The following is a 17,107-nucleotide window of genomic DNA, read 5'->3' on the forward strand; positions in this document are numbered from 1 at the left end:
TCCATTTAACTCCTTCACTTTTTGTTGCTATCCAAACCATCCTCTGAAGAGCCAGAGTAGGAGGTGCTGTGAGGAGTAAACCAACAGCTCAGTGGCTCTCAGCCTGTGGGTCTTGATCCTTCAGGGGTTGCCTAAGACACTAAAATAACTACTATTCATATGGGCTTTTTCCCCAGAAGAGGCTACTTTATAGTTTGTTTGCTTGGATTTTCTGATTCCTTTCCTTCAGAGAGCCTTAATTCCATTACGTGTCTTATCTGTGGAGCTTATTTGCAGTCATTCTGTCTTTTCAGAAAATGGATCCAAGTGGGGTCAAAGTGCTGGAAACAGCTGAAGACATCCAGGAGAGACGGCAGCAGGTCCTGGATCGGTATCACCGCTTCAAGGAGCTCTCTACCTTGCGGCGGCAGAAGCTGGAGGATTCTTATCGGTTCCAGTTTTTTCAAAGAGATGCAGAGGAGTTGGAGAAGTGGATTCAGGAGAAGCTTCAGGTTGCATCTGATGAGAACTACAAAGACCCAACCAACTTGCAGGTATGTCTGAGCTACCAGTGGATCTTGCCTCTCAGAAGTCCAGGGCCCAAAAAAGATTGGGTAGCTATAAGAATGTAAGTCAGGGGCTGATGAGATGGTTCAGTGGTTAAGAGCACTGGCTGCTCTTTCACAGGTCATGAGTTCAATTCCCAGCAACCACATGGTGGCTCACAACCATCTGTAAGGAGATCTGATGCCCTCTTCAGGCAGGTGGATGCATATGCAGCAGAGCACTCATACATTAAATAAAGTTGTTTGTTTGTTTGTTTGTTTGCTTTTAAAAAAGAATGTAAGTCAGACACATTGTAAAGCCCAGCTTTGCTCTGAGAAGACCCTTGTAGATGAGTGCTTGGGGCAGAGTAAGAGTGGCTTGTAGGCCTCAGGTTTTCTTTTCTGCATATTTTAAACCAGTGATTCTCAACCTCCCCAATGCTGCAGTTCCTCATGTTGTGGTGACCCCCCCAACCATAAAATTATTTTTGTTGTTGTTTCATAATAGCTCGAGAACTGCTACTTTAAATTGATGGTTCTTAAATTGCTATCTCAAAGCTAATGGAAGTCCAGGCATTTCCAGGAAAGGTCTTGGTGGTTATTTTGGATTTTTTTGTTTTTGAGACAGGGTCTTTCTGTGCTGCCTTAGCTGACTTGAAACTCAATGTGTAGACCAGACTAGCCTCAAACTCAGAGATCTGCCTGCCTTTTCTGGTGTGCCTGCAGAAAATGACAATGTACTTACATACATTAAATAAATAAATCAATAAACAAATAAATTGAATGCAGGCAAAGTTTGAGTGTGTCTTCTAAAGCAAGTAGAATGTGAATGACTGGATTAAACAGGTTAAACACTGAGAGTTAGGAAAATTGAGTGTGGTTCTGTTTTTCTAGATAAGAGCTGCTTCTCCATAGACTGTACATTTTAGATATTCTGTAGTGTCTTGCACCTGTGAAGTTGTAAGTGCTCATAGGCCAGAGTTGTGTGTGTGTGTGTCCTTTGTATTTGAGTGGTTGCCTCCCTCAGTAGAGCAGGTGGGACTGAGGACAAGGGACCTTTGAGATGGGGACAACAGGAGTGTTGTATGGTAACACTTGGGACTTACTTGTGTTCCACTACCAGGGAAAGCTCCAGAAGCATCAAGCCTTTGAAGCTGAAGTACAGGCCAACTCAGGAGCCATTGTGAAGCTGGATGAGACAGGAAACTTGATGATTTCTGAAGGACACTTTGCATCTGAAACCATCCGTGTAAGTGGAAACACTATCTGGTCAGAAAGCCTCACCTGCGGGGGGGGGGGGGGGGGTGTAAGGAGATGGCGGGTGCGGGGAAGTGAGGGAGTAAGGTTGGGGAGGTGAGCATTTTAGAAACTCAGCTTTTCCAGACTTGAGGCACTGTGTCTCCTAGTGAAATCCACAAATAATAATCCGAGCATTATTATGATTGCAAGAGGAATGGAAACCAGGGTTTGTGTATGTGGTAGGAACAGTATTGGTATTCTTGGAGAGAGTGAGTGAGCATGTGTTCATATGTTAAAGAAGATTGTCAACTAGTTCTAGTATTTCAGAGGGTAATAACAGGCAACTTGAAACTCTGGGCCCATTAGTTTTTTTTTTGTTTGTTTGTTTGTTTGTTTGTTTGTTTTTTCCGAGACAGGGTTTCTCTGTATAGCCCTGACTGTCCTGGAACTCACTCTGTAGACCAGGCTGGCCTCGAACTCAGAGATCCACCTGCCTCTGCCTCCCAGAGTACTGGGATTACAGGTGTGCGCTACCATCGCCCGGCGGCCCATTAGTTTTTGAATCAAGGAAATAATTTTTCTGTGCTTGTTTAATAATACCATAGTATTAAGGGAAACCTTTTCTCTTTACCATGTTGATTTTCTCAAAAGGATGTACTCTTTTTGTTGTTGTTTTGTTTTGTTTTGTTTTGTTTTGTTTTGTTTTAGGAGACAGGATTTCTCTGTATAGCTCTGGTTGTCCTGGAACTCACTCTGTAGACCAGGTTGGCTTCAAACTCAGAAATCTGCCTATCTCTGCCTCCCAAGTTCTGGGATTAAAAGTGTTCTCCACCACTGCCCAGCAAGGATACTCTCTTTTTTTTTTTCTTGGTTTTTCGAGACAGGGTTTCTCTGTGTAGCTCCGGCTGTCCTGGAACTCACTCTGTAGACCAGTCTGGCCTCGAACTTAGAAATCCACCTGCCTCTGCCTTCCAAGTGCTGGGATTAAAGGCGTGTGACCCAACCACCCGGCAAAGATATACTCTTATCTAATCTATCTTTGATACCCTTTTTTAAATTTTAATTTCTATTTTTAATTATATATGTGCTTGTACATGAGCACTCAGAGGTCCAAGAGGATATTGGCTTGTGAGCTGCCTTATGTGGGTACTGGGAACTGAATTCAGGACTCTACCAGAGGTGTGTATACTTCACTACTGAGTCATCTCTTAAGTCCTTTGATACATATACTTCCTGTTTGTATGTATGTTTTGTTTTCTTTCTTTGTATTAAGATCTAGCTGTGCTTGAACTGGATCCTCTTGTCTTAGCTTCTCAAATGCTGAGATTGTAGTATGTGTTACTTCATCAAAGACACTGTGCCATATTTGCCCTGCTGGTGTCTTATGTGCTCTGGGTGTTCTGAAATGGACCCTACTGACCTACCTGTTTGGTGAATCTAGGCTTTTGGTTTTTTGAGTTTTGTTTTGTTTTTTTTCTTTTTTAAATTCAAGATAGGATTTCTTTGTGTAACCGTGGCTGTCCTAGAACTAGCTCTATAGACCATATTGGCCTTAAACTCACAGAGATTAGCCTGCCTCTGCCTCCACTATTAGTAATGATTTTAAGAAAAGTGAGTACCAGTTATCCTGTGACCAACTGATTAATTATATTCATTTGACAAGTGTAATGCATGTTTCAGTTAAATACAAGTATTTTTCATCGTTTTTAATCTAGTCCTATTAGGTAAATAAAGTCAGTTGGCTTCTTCCTTCCTAATAGAAGTTTTCCTGGGAGTATATGGGACTGTATAGTATGACCTAGCTACAGATAGGCCAAAAAGAAACAGAATTAAGTGTTTGACTTTTGGGATTCATCTTGGGAGAGGGAGGACCCAAACTGAGTTCATTTGTGCCCCATTTTGAGAGCTTGTCAATCAACTACTATATACACTGTTAGCTAACATTTGTCAAGTTGTTATTAGTAGCTAGTAGTAGGACACTTGGTTTATGTTTATAATTTTCATAAGCTTGCAAAGTTTCTATTTCTCTGTGTCATAGAAGAGGCTTAGAGAATTTTGCATAACCTGCCCAATGTCCTGCAGCTGAGAAGAATTTCATGGTGCTCCTCTTTTCTGGCTCAGTCTGCTATATTCCATAGCTGTCTTCATTCTTTCTGTAATGTCTCCTGCTGCTGTGTCTCTGAAAGCTTCCTGCTGACCTATGGCTGTATTGAGAAGTCACCTGAGTCAGAGCCAGGCTTTCTTTCCAACCCAGTCAGTTCTGGCGGTTTTTCTTTTTTTTTTTCCTTTTTTCCATTTTTTTTGGTTTTTCAAGGCAGGGTTTCTCTGTGTAACCCTGGCTGTCCTGAACTCACTCTGTAGACCAGGCTGGCCTCGAACTCGGAAATCCGCCTGCCTCTGCCTCGCAAGTACTGGGATTAAAGGTGCACTGCCACTGCCCGGCATAGTTCTTGTGTTTCTTTTTTCTTTCTTTTTTTTTTTTTTTGGTTTTTTTGATTTGGTTTTTTCGAGACAGGGTTTCTCTGTGTAGCCCTGGCTGTCCTGGAACTCACTCTGTAGACCAGGCTGGCCTCGAACTCAGAGATCCACCTGCCTCTACCTCCCAAGAGTGCTGGGATTACAGGCTTGAGCCACCACCGCCCAGCAGTTCTTGTGTTTCTTAAATGCTCTTGCTGCCCTACCTGCTCATGTTCCTGGACTGTAGGCAGCCTGTGTAACTGGGCCCTCTCTGACTCTCAGGGCTGGGAAAGTTATGCAAGCATCTGAGTTGAGACTTAACTGTGAAAATGAAATTTGTATAATTGAACAGTGGGTCTGTCCAGTCTGTAAGCCTGTTCTTAAGAGTTCTGTCAACCAGGTGGTGGGGGCAGACACCTGTAATCCCAGCAATCTGGGAGGCAGAGGCAGGTGGATTTCTGAGTTCGAGGCCAGCCTGGTCTACAGAGTGAGCTCCAGAACAGCCAGGGCTATACAGAGAAACCCTGTCTCCAAAAAAACCAAATCCAAAAAACCAAAAAAAAGAAAAGAGTTCTGTCACCTAGTATTTGGGCTCACAGTTCCTATAGTCATGCTGATATGCATTGGCAGTTTGTCCCAAAAGTTAGTTTGGCAGGCAGCATTAGCAAATAGGAAAGTGGGTAGAGTAGAAGGCTGTGTCTGTGTCCTGTATAACCTGTCTTGTCACTGGTTTAGACTTTCACACCATACCGGACAGCTTGGCGCCCCATAGTCACCGCCACCCACATTGGGTCTCACATCCGAGTAGGTGGAGTATTGACTCGTTATACCTTCCCTCCCTTCTAGTCATGGCGCTGTGCAGTGAACTGTGTGAGCTCTCATTTCCTCAGAGCTTTCTCTCTGCTGATGAAATCTTTGTGCTAGATTGTAAGAGACTCCACCCATGCTGACTGTCTCCTGGCTTTCAGAGGTTGTTGTTTTCCTCTTACTGAGAGTGACATCTCAACATGGGTGGATCCCAAATTCCATTTCTGTTTGTGTTTGAACCTGTGTGATACAACCTTGCCTGTTAGTCTTACCCAGAAACTTCCAGAATCATGGGGTGGACATAATCAAGGTCCCAAGCTGGGATTAACACAGCACACAGGTTAAAATGCTTTTTTAGCTTCTCTCAGTTCTTAGGTCCTTACTAGGTCTGTGCTGTGAACACCCAATGATGCTGGGAAGTGAATACTTTATGCCCTGTGACTATTGTGTGGGGATGAGGTTTGAACACATCTCCTGTCACTGTGAGGCCCTACAAAGCCTTTGCTGAACCATTTGAGAGCTGATGGCATTCTTGTACTATTACCCCAGGATTTTCACGTTGTAATTCTTATTAATTTTAATTTTGTTATCGTGTAAGAGAGACTGTGTAAGAAAGTAGAAGAGAGGAGTATGCACCACAGTGTACATGTGGAGGTCATAGGACAGTTTTCAGGGATCTCTCCTTTGGCTGTGACTTCCTCAGGTGGCAATAAAGAGTCTTTACGCATTAAGCCACCTCACTGGCTTTTGTGGTTTTTCTTTTGTTTTGTTTTTCTAGACAGGGTTTTTCTGTGAAGCCCTGGCTGTCTTGAAACTTACTTTATAGATCAGGGTAGCATAAAACCCAGATGTAAGCTTTATCCCCAAGTGCTGGGATTAAAGGTATACACCAACATGCCTGGCTTAAAAATCTAACTTTTATCCTCTAGACACGGTTAATGGAGCTGCACCGCCAGTGGGAGTTGCTTTTGGAGAAGATGCGGGAGAAAGGAATCAAACTGCTGCAGGCACAGAAGCTGGTGCAGTATTTGCGAGAGTGTGAGGATGTAATGGACTGGATCAATGACAAGGTATGCTTTGAGGGCAGGTATGCTAGGCTCTCCCAAGAGGAAGGACCCTCCCCCTGTGATCTGCTTTAAGAGGCAGTGTTAGTGCAGCTGCAGCCCTAGGTTAGATTGAGGGCAGGATTGGTGGCCTGGCTCAGCTGCTCTCTAGGAGCAATCCTGAAATCTCTGAGAAAGAACACTTAGAAGACAGAAGTTAGAACTGCAGAGAGAATTGTCCACAAAAGTGAATGTGGCCCGAGTCCTAATGTATCCTCATGGCAACCTCTGTTAATTGACTATTGGCTGACTGGACCTGGTTCTGTCCCTGAATAGGAAGCAATTGTGACTTCTGAGGAGCTGGGCCAGGACCTGGAGCATGTAGAGGTACTACAGAAGAAGTTTGAAGAGTTTCAGACTGATCTGGCTGCTCATGAAGAAAGAGTTAATGAAGTTAACCAGTTTGCTGCCAAACTCATCCAGGTGAGAAATAGATGTTGATGCATGCTGCTCACAGCATGGATGTCCTGTGAAAGAGGACTTGTCTCATCTGTGTGCTTTAACATAATGGGCCACCCTAGTTTAATTTTGTATGCAAGTATTTTTCATGCACTATGTGTGTGTGTACCTGGTGCCTGAAGAGGCTAAAAGAGGGTGTCAGATCCAATGGAATTGGTGTTAGAGATGGTTGTAAGCTACACTACAAGTACTAGGAACTGAACCTCTGTCCCACTCTGTCTGATCCCTAATTTCTCTTCCTTTTTTTTTTGAGATAGGGTATCTCTATTACTCCTGGCTATCCGTGGATCAGGCTGGCTTTCAACTCACAAATATCTGCCTGCCTCTTCCCAAGTGTACCACCATACCCAGCTATGATCCCTGTTTTATAAGTAACTCTTATAAGTATCTTAAAAGTTTTGCCTAGATATATGTAAAGCTTCATTCTGATTGTTCCTAGATAAGAATATGCTTTACCTTATGGCCCTGGGTAGGAAAGGCAGAATTTAGAATTCATTTGATTTCTTTTCTCCATCCACTTTTGGGCTGGACAGGATGATTTTTTATTGGGCTTCAGAACTTGTCTCTGGGGTTTCTCAGACCTTGAACCAGGGTGTGGTAGTAAATTCTTGCCTAATTCTGGCAGGCATCCACCATTAGTGATGCCTCTTACTTTCTTAACTACTGAAACTTTTCTGGGCTCTGAGGGCCTCTAGAAGGACTTGATAACAAATGGGCTCTCCATTGATAGCTCTGGAGATCCTTAAAAGGAACAGACACAGCTATGACATCTGTTACCCTGCATCGGGATGCTGAGACAGGAGGATTGTGGGTTGAGACTAGCCAGGGTTACTGGTAGACCCTGTCCTAAAACCTAAGGGGGGGGAAATGGGGATGGGGTGGACAAAATCACCTTTCTCCATTGCCTACATGAGAGCTCTTTTCATATGGTCACCATCTACTACACTATAACTCAATATGCTCTGAAGAAAACAAGCCATAGAAAGCAGGGCTTTTTGCTTGGGGGTGGGAGGAGAAAAGAGTCTATTGATGAAGTTCAAATTTTAAATTTCCAGTCTTTGGTGTTAATACATTTTCCATTTCTTTTTTTAGTGAGTGTTTGAGAGGATAGCCAGAAGTGCACAGTAATATCTTGTCCTTGTAGAGAGCCAGTGTCAATGTCAAGTTCTAAGTCATTGCAAAGGCATGCTGGGCAAGAACAGTCAAACCAAGCCTCAACACTCAAGCACTCAACCTGACCTCTGCATATACATTTTTTTAGCTAAGAGAAAACAAAGCTCTATATTGTACATGGAGGTGGGGGTGGAGTCTTATTAATAAATTGTCTCCTGTCCACTTCTAGGAATAAACTCTGGCCCCTAAGAGCTGTATGTTTGGGAGACAGTCCTTAGCCACCTCACAGACACTTGAAATGCTAGTTTTTTGAGCATTTGAAGTAGATGGAAATACATTGATGAAGTTACACTACGCTAGACCCAGTGTGTCTGTTTTTGTTGAAAAAATTTTTTTTTCTTTTTTTGGATTTGGTTTTTTTCGAGACAGGGTTTCTCTGTGTAGCCCTGGCTGTCCTGGAACTCACTCTGTAGACCAGGCTGGCCTCGAACTCAGAAATCCGCCTGCCTCTGCCTCCCAGAGTGCTGGGATTACAGGCGTGAGCCACCACCGCCCGGCTTTGTTGAAATTTTTATTTTTACTTCATTTTGTGTATGTGCCTGCATGTGTGTGTGTGTGTGTGTGTGTGTGTGTGTACCCTGTGTGTTCCTGATTACCATGGAAGTCAGAAAAGGACATTGGATCCTATGAAACTGGAGATAATTGTGAGCCACTACTTTGGTCCTGGAAGCCAAACCTCAGTCTTCTGGAAGACTAACAAAGGCTGTTAACCGCTCAACCATTTCTCTATCACCCCCAGTGTTTAATATCTGGTATTGGACAGGCATAGGCACAACAACATTTGTATTGGGAGGCAGAGGCAGGTGAAAACTGAACAGCCAGGTCTACACAGCAAATTCCAGGCCAGCCAAGAATAATATAGATAATAATATAGTGATATACTGAGACTCTGTCTCAAAAAGAGAAAACAACAACAAAAACCTTGTACTGACCCTTTATAGGCTAAGTACACACTCTCCAAGGAATAGAAACAGTCTGTTCAAAGTAGATGCTTTTTTTTTTTTTTTTGGATTTGTTTTTTTCCAGACAGGGTTTCTCTGTATAGCCCTGGCTGTCCTGGAACTCACTCTGTAGACCAGGCTGGCCTGCCTGGTCTACAGAACTCAGAAATCTGCCTGCCTCTGCCTCCCAGAGTGCTGGGATTACAGGTGTGCATCACCACCGCCTGGCTTACTTGTGCTCTTGAACCAAGCCCAGAATAACTTGCAGGAACCAGAGATCATGGGCAGATCTGTCTGTTGTCTTCCCTGTGTAGGAGCAGCACCCGGAAGAGGAGTTGATCAAGACCAAGCAGGATGAGGTGAATGCAGCTTGGCAGCGACTGAAAGGCCTGGCTCTTCAAAGGCAGGGGAAGCTGTTCGGTGCTGCTGAGGTCCAGCGCTTTAACAGGTACTAGGGCCGTGAGAACAGAGCAGAGCTCAGACTCTGTGGTTGTCCCAGTGCACGTGGACAGTTGTATACCTGGGTTGACTAGTTTCTCTTCCGCAGAGATGTAGATGAGACCATTGGTTGGATTAAAGAGAAAGAGCAGTTAATGGCCTCTGATGACTTTGGCAGAGACTTAGCAAGTGTTCAAGCTCTGCTTCGGAAGCACGAGGGTCTGGAGAGAGATCTTGCTGCTCTAGAGGACAAGGTGAGTTTGTTTTTGTCTTTTCTGACCAGGTCTCACTGTGTAGCTCTGACTGTCTTGGAAATCACTATGTAGACCATTTGGCCTCAGACTCGGAGATCTGCCTGCCTCTGTCTCCCGAGCACTAAGATTAAAGGTGTGCGCCACTACCCCTGGCCATAAGGTGGGTTAAAAACCACTGATTATGTTATTCAGTTAGCAATGGGTGGGAGAGTGATGCTGATAGAATCTGTTTCTAGGTGAAAGCTCTGTGCGCTGAGGCTGACCGCCTGCAACAGTCACACCCTCTGAGTGCCAGCCAGATCCAGGTGAAGCGAGAGGAGCTGATTACCAACTGGGAACAGATCCGAACTCTGGCAGCAGAGAGACATGCACGGCTTGATGACTCATACAGGTAACAAATGATGGGTTTTGTTTTGTTGGGTTTGGTTTTTGTTTTATTTTGTTTTGTTTTTGAGACAGGTTTTTTCTGTGTAGCGCTGGAATTCTCTGTGTGTCCTGGAACTCACTCTGTAGACCAGTAGGGACTCAAACTCAGAAATCCGCCTGCCTCTGCCTCCCAAGTGCTGGGATTAAAGGTGTGCGCCACCACTGCCTGTCTCACAAATGATGTTTTGCTGCTTAGCAGTCAGAGTTGGACTCTTGTTTAAACAGGAGAGGCAGAGGGTCAATTTTAGGGACCAAGAATATATCTGTACCCTGCCAGGAATCACCAGTTGTAAAAGTAACTTCTCTTTATTATTTATTTGCATTCCAAGTGTTGCCCCCCTTTTCAGTCTTCGATCCCAGAGTTTTTCACCCCATTCCCCCCCCCTTGCCTCTGAGAGGGTACTCCCTCACCCCCATAAGAGTAATTTTTACTCCCCAGGTCTAATTGTCATCTTGCAGGCTTACTGCTGAATAAGCTTAGCCTTTCTAGCTCTTGCTGAACTCTGGCTGTCTGGCTCAAACTCCTTTCCAAGCTGACTTGAGTCTGGCTTCTCTCAGCTTCCCACTGAATTGTTCAACTTAGCTTTAAACTAACTCTTAAAATTTCTTCTAATCTCCTGGTTCCTCCTTATTCTCTGGCTTCAACTGCCTCTGCTGACCTGTACTGAACTCACGAATGAATTTAACCCTACTGCACTGACTCCCAACTGACCGACTCTCTTCCTGTACTGCTCTTAAATAGCCTCCCTTTCCTGTCTGCTCTCGTGCAAGTTGGGCATAGCTTATCTGACTAATACAAATCTTTCTCTGATTCATCACTTTATCTTCCCCTCAATTAGATGTCATTGTTTGGGATTAAAGGTGTGTACAAAGGGTATGTCTGTATTCCCAGCCAGAAGGATGAAAAGTGTGTAGTATGGCTGAATCCCAACCAGATCATACAGACCTTGATGTGATCAGAGCAGTCATATCACTGGATTAAAATTCCTCTACAACCAATAGGATGCTTTCTTTGATCTACATTAAAATTCTTTTGGAGACTTTCAGCTTTGTAGAGTGTAGTTGGTGTATATAGTATTTATAACTTCCTTCTGTTCACTCTTTTTTTTTTAAAGATTTATTTATTATATGTAAATATACTGTAGCTGTCTTCAGACACTCCAGAAGAGGGAGTCAGATCTCATTACAGATGGTTGTGAGCCACCATGTAGGTGCTGCTGGGATTTGAACTCAGTACCTTCAGAAGAAGCAGTTAGTGTTCTTAACTGCTGAGCCATCTCTCCAGCCCCCTGTTCACTCTTTTACTTTGACTGAAAGAATTAAAGTCCCTCAGAGCTGTCAGCATCATGTAGAATAGCCTGTTACAATTCAGTAAATGAACTGGGAAGGTAAGAAGGCTTCTTGCTCACCTTGAGTTGGCCAGGAGTATAACAAGGAATGCCAGTCAGTGACAACAAGAAGCCAGGGCAACGTGAGGAGACCCTATCTCAAACAGCAAAAACAAAAACAGAAAAAGGAGTGGGACAAGATGGGGCCATCATATCCCAGAGCAGCAGAGCCTGTTTTCTGCCTTCTGCTGAGCTTCAGGTTCAGGCATTTTTCCTTATCCAGGACTCGGGTTTGCATTGTTGACTTTTTTTTTGGGGGGGGGGGGGTTGGATTTGGTTTTTTTTGAGACAGGGTTTCTCTGTGTAGCCCTGGCTGTCCTGGAACTCACTCTGTAGACCAGGCTGGCCTCGAACTCAGAAATCCGCCTGCCTCTGCCCCCAGAGTGCTGGGATTACAGGCATGCACCACCACCACCCAGCTTGCATTGTTGACTTTTGAGAGCAGAATTCAGATCTCTAAGAATGCCATCTTCTATGTTGGGACCACCACTGGATGTGACGTACTTTTGATTTTTCCCAAGGCTTCAACGCTTTCTTGCTGACTTCCGTGACCTCACAAGCTGGGTGACTGAAATGAAAGCCCTCATCAATGCAGATGAACTGGCCAATGATGTGGCTGGTGCTGAAGCCCTGCTGGACAGGCATCAAGAGCACAAGGTAATAGTTCCAGGATTTTCTACAGCTGAAGGCATTAGCATGTGGTGAGACAGGACTCTGTTATTTGGGAGCCCTATAGTCAAAACTATCATCTCCCTCTTGTAGTCTGCTGTGGGTTTTGCTTTTAGGGATCTCCTTACCTGCTTCTAGTGCAGGATTCAGTGTTATCCATGAAGGCAAAGAAAAAGAGTCAAGCCTTTTCTACTTAAAAATGCTGCTACTTTGCATGCTCATCTGTGCTGTCTTAAAATGTCTGTGTAGAACTATAATTGATGGTGTACAACTTTAAACTGAGGACTTGGGAGGTACAGGCAGAAAGATCAAGGATTCGAGGCCAGACACTTAAAAAAATGGTGTCTTAGTCAAGATTTCTATTTCTGCAAAAGCCCATCATGACCAAGAAGCAAATTGGGGAGGAAAAGGTTTATTCAGCTTACACTCCCATATTGCTGTTCATCACCAAAGGAAGTCAGGGCTGGAACTCAAGCAGATCAGGGAACAGGAGCTGACGCCAGTATAAAAGGTCTATTGAATTTTATCCCAGGACTACCAGCCCAGGGATGATGTCACCCACAAGGGATCCCTCTCCCCATTAATCACTAATTGATAAAATACCCCATAGCTGGATCTCATGGAGGCACTTTCCCAACTGAAGTTCCTTTCTCTGATAACTCCAGCCTGTGTCAAGTTGACACATAGAACCAGCCATTACAATTGACCCCATGTCAACTTGACACACAAACACATCACTCTTAAGCCTCAACCCTTACTTTCTTATTCATCCCCAAGATCTAAATAACTTTAAAAGTCCCACAGTCTTTATATATTAAAAGTTCAATCCCTTTAAAATGTTCAATATCTTTTAAAATACAAAGTCTTTTTAAAAATCCCAAGTCTCTTAACTGTGGGCTTCACTAAAATACTTTCTTACTTCAAGAGGGGAAAATACCAGGGCACAGTAACAATCAAAAGCAAAATCAAACTCCCAACCATCCAATGTCTGGGATCCACTCACGATCTTCTAGGCTCCTGCAAGGCCTTGGGTCACCTCTCCAGCTCTGCCCTTTGTAGCACACACCTTGTCTTCTAGGCTCCAGTTGCATGTACTCCACTGCTGCTGCTGTTCTTGGTGGTCATCTCATGGTACTGGCTTCTCCAAAACACTGCCTTCTTTCCCTGTAACTAGGCTTTACCAACAGCCTCTCATAGGCTCTCTTCATGGTGCCAAGCTTTAACTCCTTTGAATGACCCTTTCAGCCCTGGGCCATCAATTGCAACTGAGGCTGCGCCTTCACCAGTGGCCTTCCATGGCCTCTCACAGTGCAGAGCCTCAGCTGCTCTTCATGACCTTCAAAACCAGTACCACCTGGGTGAGTCTTAACACATTACCAAGTCCAGCCATAGCACAAGGTACAACCTTGGCTCTCTGTGGAACACAGCCTCTATGCTCTCAGAAAACACTTCCCAGAAGATTTCACCTCAGCTGGGCGGTGGTGGAGTACGCCTTTAATCCCAGCACTTGGGAGGCAGAGGCAGGTGGATTTCTGAGTTCGAGGCCAGCCTGGTCTACAGAGTGAGTTCCAGGACACCCAGGGCTACATAGAGAAACCCTGTCTCGAAGAAAAAAAAAAAAAACAACAACCAAAAAAAAAAACCAAAAATCAGAATATTTCACCTTAGTAATGCTGATCTCTTCTTAATCATCGCTAATTTCTTAGCTCCAGCTAACCAGCATCAATAATTCCAGTAATGTAAAGTTTTTGCTTTAGTAGTTCTGGTATCTTGTTAATCACAGCTGATTCTTCAGCCCCAGCTAACCAAATCTTCCAAATCCACAGAATCTTCACAATCAAAATAGCAATTAATCTTCCCTCTGAAATTTCACAAGCCAGGCCTCCATTTTCTACACTGTTCTCAACATTGTCTTCCAAGCTCCTATACAACATCCCACAGAGCTCCTAACACCAAATGGATCTTCTAAAGTTCCAAAGACCTTCCACGGACCTCGCCAAAACATGGTTAGGTTGTTACAGGAATATTCCACCTATGCTGGTACCAATTTGTCTTAGTCGGGGTTACTATTCCTGCACAAACATGACCAAGACGCAAAGTGGGGAGGAAAGGGTTTATTCAGCTTACACTTCCACATTGCTGTTCATCACCAAAGGAATTCAGAACTGGAACTCAAGCAGGTCAGGGAGCAGGAACTGATGCAGAGGCCATGGAGGGATGTTACTTACTGGCTTGCTTCCCCTGGCTTGCTCAGCTTGCTTTCTTAAAGAACTGCCAGCCCAGGGATGGCACCACCCACAATGGGCCCTCCCCCCCTTGATCACTAATCGAGGAAATGCCTTATAGCTGGATCTCATGGAGGCATTTCCTCATCTGAAGCTTCTTTGTGATAACTCCAGCCTGTGTCAAGTTGACACACAAAACCAGCCAGTATAAAAGGTCTATTGAATTTTATTGTTAGTTAAAAAATAATTAGGTTTTTGTTTGTTTTTTATTCTGGTATTTCACCAAAGTATGTTATATCGTAGACTAGGTATCTATTATTTGGGGACAGGAGGTAACTCAACTGGTAAAGTGCCTTAGGGCAGCATGAGAGTATGAGTTCAGTTCCAGTACTCCCACTATAGCTTGTTAAGCTTGCCTGTAATCCCAGTGCTGGCGAGGGGGGAACAGGAGGGTCATGGGGCTCACTGACCAGCCAGCCCATTAGCATCAGTGAGTGCTAGTTTAAGCGAGAGGCTCTGTTTCAAAGGTAAGCTGGTGATTTGATGTAGGAACACACAGGATATTAAATCTTTTGCCTATGTACACAGGTGGGCACACACATATATGAAACATTGACTCTGAGAAAAGTAGTAGTAAATACAAGTAGGAAACCCTGTGTGCTCCTGGCCTGGAACCGCTCTACTCAGCAGTTGCCTCTGCTGCTGGTATTAAAGGTGTGCACTATCACTGCTCTACTTCAAAGACATTTAAAAACATAAAAGTTGTTAGATACGGTGGTACACAGTTTTAATACCAACACTGGAGAGGCAGATGGATCTTTGAATTCCAGGTTAGCCAAGGCTATACAGTAAGATGCCTTCGCAAAAAACAAGAATACAGGCTGTGTGTGGTGGCACAGGCCTCTTATCCCAGTATTGGGAAGGCAGAGACAGGTGGATCTCTAAGTTCCAGGACAGCCTGGACTATAAAGTCACAGTACTACACAGTGAAACCCTTTCTCAAAAAAACAAACTCAAAACTTGTTTATTGAAAGACATTAGAAAAAGATGAACAGATGGACCAAATAAAATGACTTACGTAGTGCAGGACTGAAGGGATGGTTTTTATAAATGTAGACATTCAGTGCAATGCTATCAAAAGCCTAACAGAACTGTGAGTATCTGTAATGAATAAGCTAAGTCCAAACAAAACTAAGGCAGTTTTGAGAAACCTGGCAGAAAAGGAAGGGACTTCCTTTCTCACTTTACAAGTACTAAAAAAAATTGTAGTAAGCAAACTCATATGGCACAAAAAAGAAAATGGACGTTAAGTAATAGAGCTTGTGTTTATGTGAACTTGTGGCAACTTGATTAATGACACATGGCCTTCAGACACACACACACAGCACCCTTCTCAGTTGGCAGCTATTGTGTTCCTATAGTATTACCTAAGCTGGGAGTTAGGAAACACTCTGAACCTTCCATTCTATTTCTTTTCTTAGCAGTCTCAATTATTTGAAATTCAACAATTTGGTGTTGTCTTCCCCAACTCCACCAAAAAAATGTTGGAAATACGTTGTCTCTTTTACTCTACAGGGTGAGATCGATGCTCATGAAGATAGCTTCAAGTCTGCAGATGAGTCTGGGCAGGCTCTGCTCGCGGCTGGCCACTATGCCTCAGATGAAGTGAGGGAGAAGGTAAGGCAGTTAAAGGGGCTTCTAGGGGGGAAGGCAAGACTAGAGAGTGCGGCTGTATCTCTGGGCCCACTGTCAAGTAAGAACACATTTAGCCCAAGACTGCCGCAAAAGGGTAGCTTTTTCTTGATATGTGGTTGGTTATATTGGCACACACCTTTAAATCTCAGCACTAGAGAGAAGAGGCAGCCAGATAATCTCTGTGAGTCTGAGGTCAGTGTGGTCTGCATAGCAAACTCCAAACCATATGACTATACAAACCCTGTTGGCAGTGGGGGAGGGGTGTTGTATATGTGTGTGTGCACACATTTGCACATGTGTGTAATATATTGGATGAAGAGACTTTTTGTCAAAAATGTATGACACATTCCTTATTTTAAAAGGACTTTGTAGAGAGTGAGTCCTACTTTAGTAGTTGGTATGACTAGGAAACAGATCATTGTAAAGTGTCTCAGGCACTCATGAACTTAAGAGGTTTGTGATGCCCACTCAGTTGGAAGCTCTCATTTGAGAGTCCTGTTCACATTGTCTCACTTGCAGAGTCTTTCATTATCTCCCAGTGACCTTGACAATTTTATGCAGATGGTTATAATAACATTACAGCAAATTCTAGGTTAGTTAAAATGGGGTTCTTGCGGCTAGCACACATGCCAACTCTGTGGTATTTCTACATTTATTATATAAGCTTACATACATTAAGTACTATTGCACAGAGAAATGCCTAAAGGCTTGCATGAGGAATAGACTATTCTGGGCAGCCCCGTGTCTCCCGGAAGGTAGAAGGTAACTTTGCTTCCCATTCCCCAAGCTGAGCATCCTCTCCGAGGAGAGAAGCGCCCTGCTGGAGCTGTGGGAGCTTCGGAGGCAGCAGTATGAGCAGTGCATGGACTTGCAGCTCTTCTACCGTGACACTGAGCAGGTGGACAACTGGATGAGCAAGCAGGAGGTAACGCTTAGCAGGAGCCCACCAGGGAGCAGCAAGGACCATGCCCTGCTTCTCCAGTGAATGCTGATTGTGTTTCAGGACATTGGAGTCATTTCAGTTTTGGATAGAGTGAAGAAGGGAACTAGGCAGGTTTATTTTTCTGCCTCTGTCATTGCTGAGTCAGTGAGGCCCATAGAAAAGATTTATGCAGTACAAAAACATTAGAGTTTGACCCTGTATGTAACCTGAATGTATGAAATGTTGTAAGAGCTATGTGAGCCATGGGGTTGGTGCCTGTTTGCAGTCTCACCAAAAAAGCTATGGCGGGAGGGTTGCAAGTTTGATGCCAGCTGGGCTAAAACTTAGAGAGCACTACATAGTGAAACCTTGTCAATACCCTCCTTA

General features: G+C 44.0%; 1 protein-coding gene across 4 annotated transcripts in view; it reads left to right on the plus strand.

Annotated features, from left to right (window-relative positions):
* Positions 1-17,107, plus strand: part of Sptan1 (spectrin alpha, non-erythrocytic 1) — a 68,346-nt gene that overhangs the window by 12,053 nt on the left and 39,186 nt on the right. For all 4 annotated transcript variants that reach the window (XM_052182038.1, XM_052182039.1, XM_052182040.1 and 1 more), the window contains exons 2-11: positions 294-533; positions 1,648-1,773; positions 5,957-6,097; positions 6,407-6,553; positions 9,018-9,151; positions 9,251-9,395; positions 9,632-9,786; positions 11,731-11,866; positions 15,679-15,780; positions 16,586-16,723. In XM_052182038.1, coding sequence (XP_052037998.1) covers positions 297-533; positions 1,648-1,773; positions 5,957-6,097; positions 6,407-6,553; positions 9,018-9,151; positions 9,251-9,395; positions 9,632-9,786; positions 11,731-11,866; positions 15,679-15,780; positions 16,586-16,723 — 1,461 coding nt within the window. In that variant the 5' untranslated portion in view covers positions 294-296. The remainder of the gene's footprint in view (positions 1-293; positions 534-1,647; positions 1,774-5,956; positions 6,098-6,406; positions 6,554-9,017; positions 9,152-9,250; positions 9,396-9,631; positions 9,787-11,730; positions 11,867-15,678; positions 15,781-16,585; positions 16,724-17,107) is intronic.

The sequence above is a fragment of the Apodemus sylvaticus genome, chromosome 5 (genome assembly GCF_947179515.1).
Source record: "Apodemus sylvaticus chromosome 5, mApoSyl1.1, whole genome shotgun sequence".
NCBI classification, from domain to species: domain Eukaryota; kingdom Metazoa; phylum Chordata; class Mammalia; order Rodentia; family Muridae; genus Apodemus; species Apodemus sylvaticus.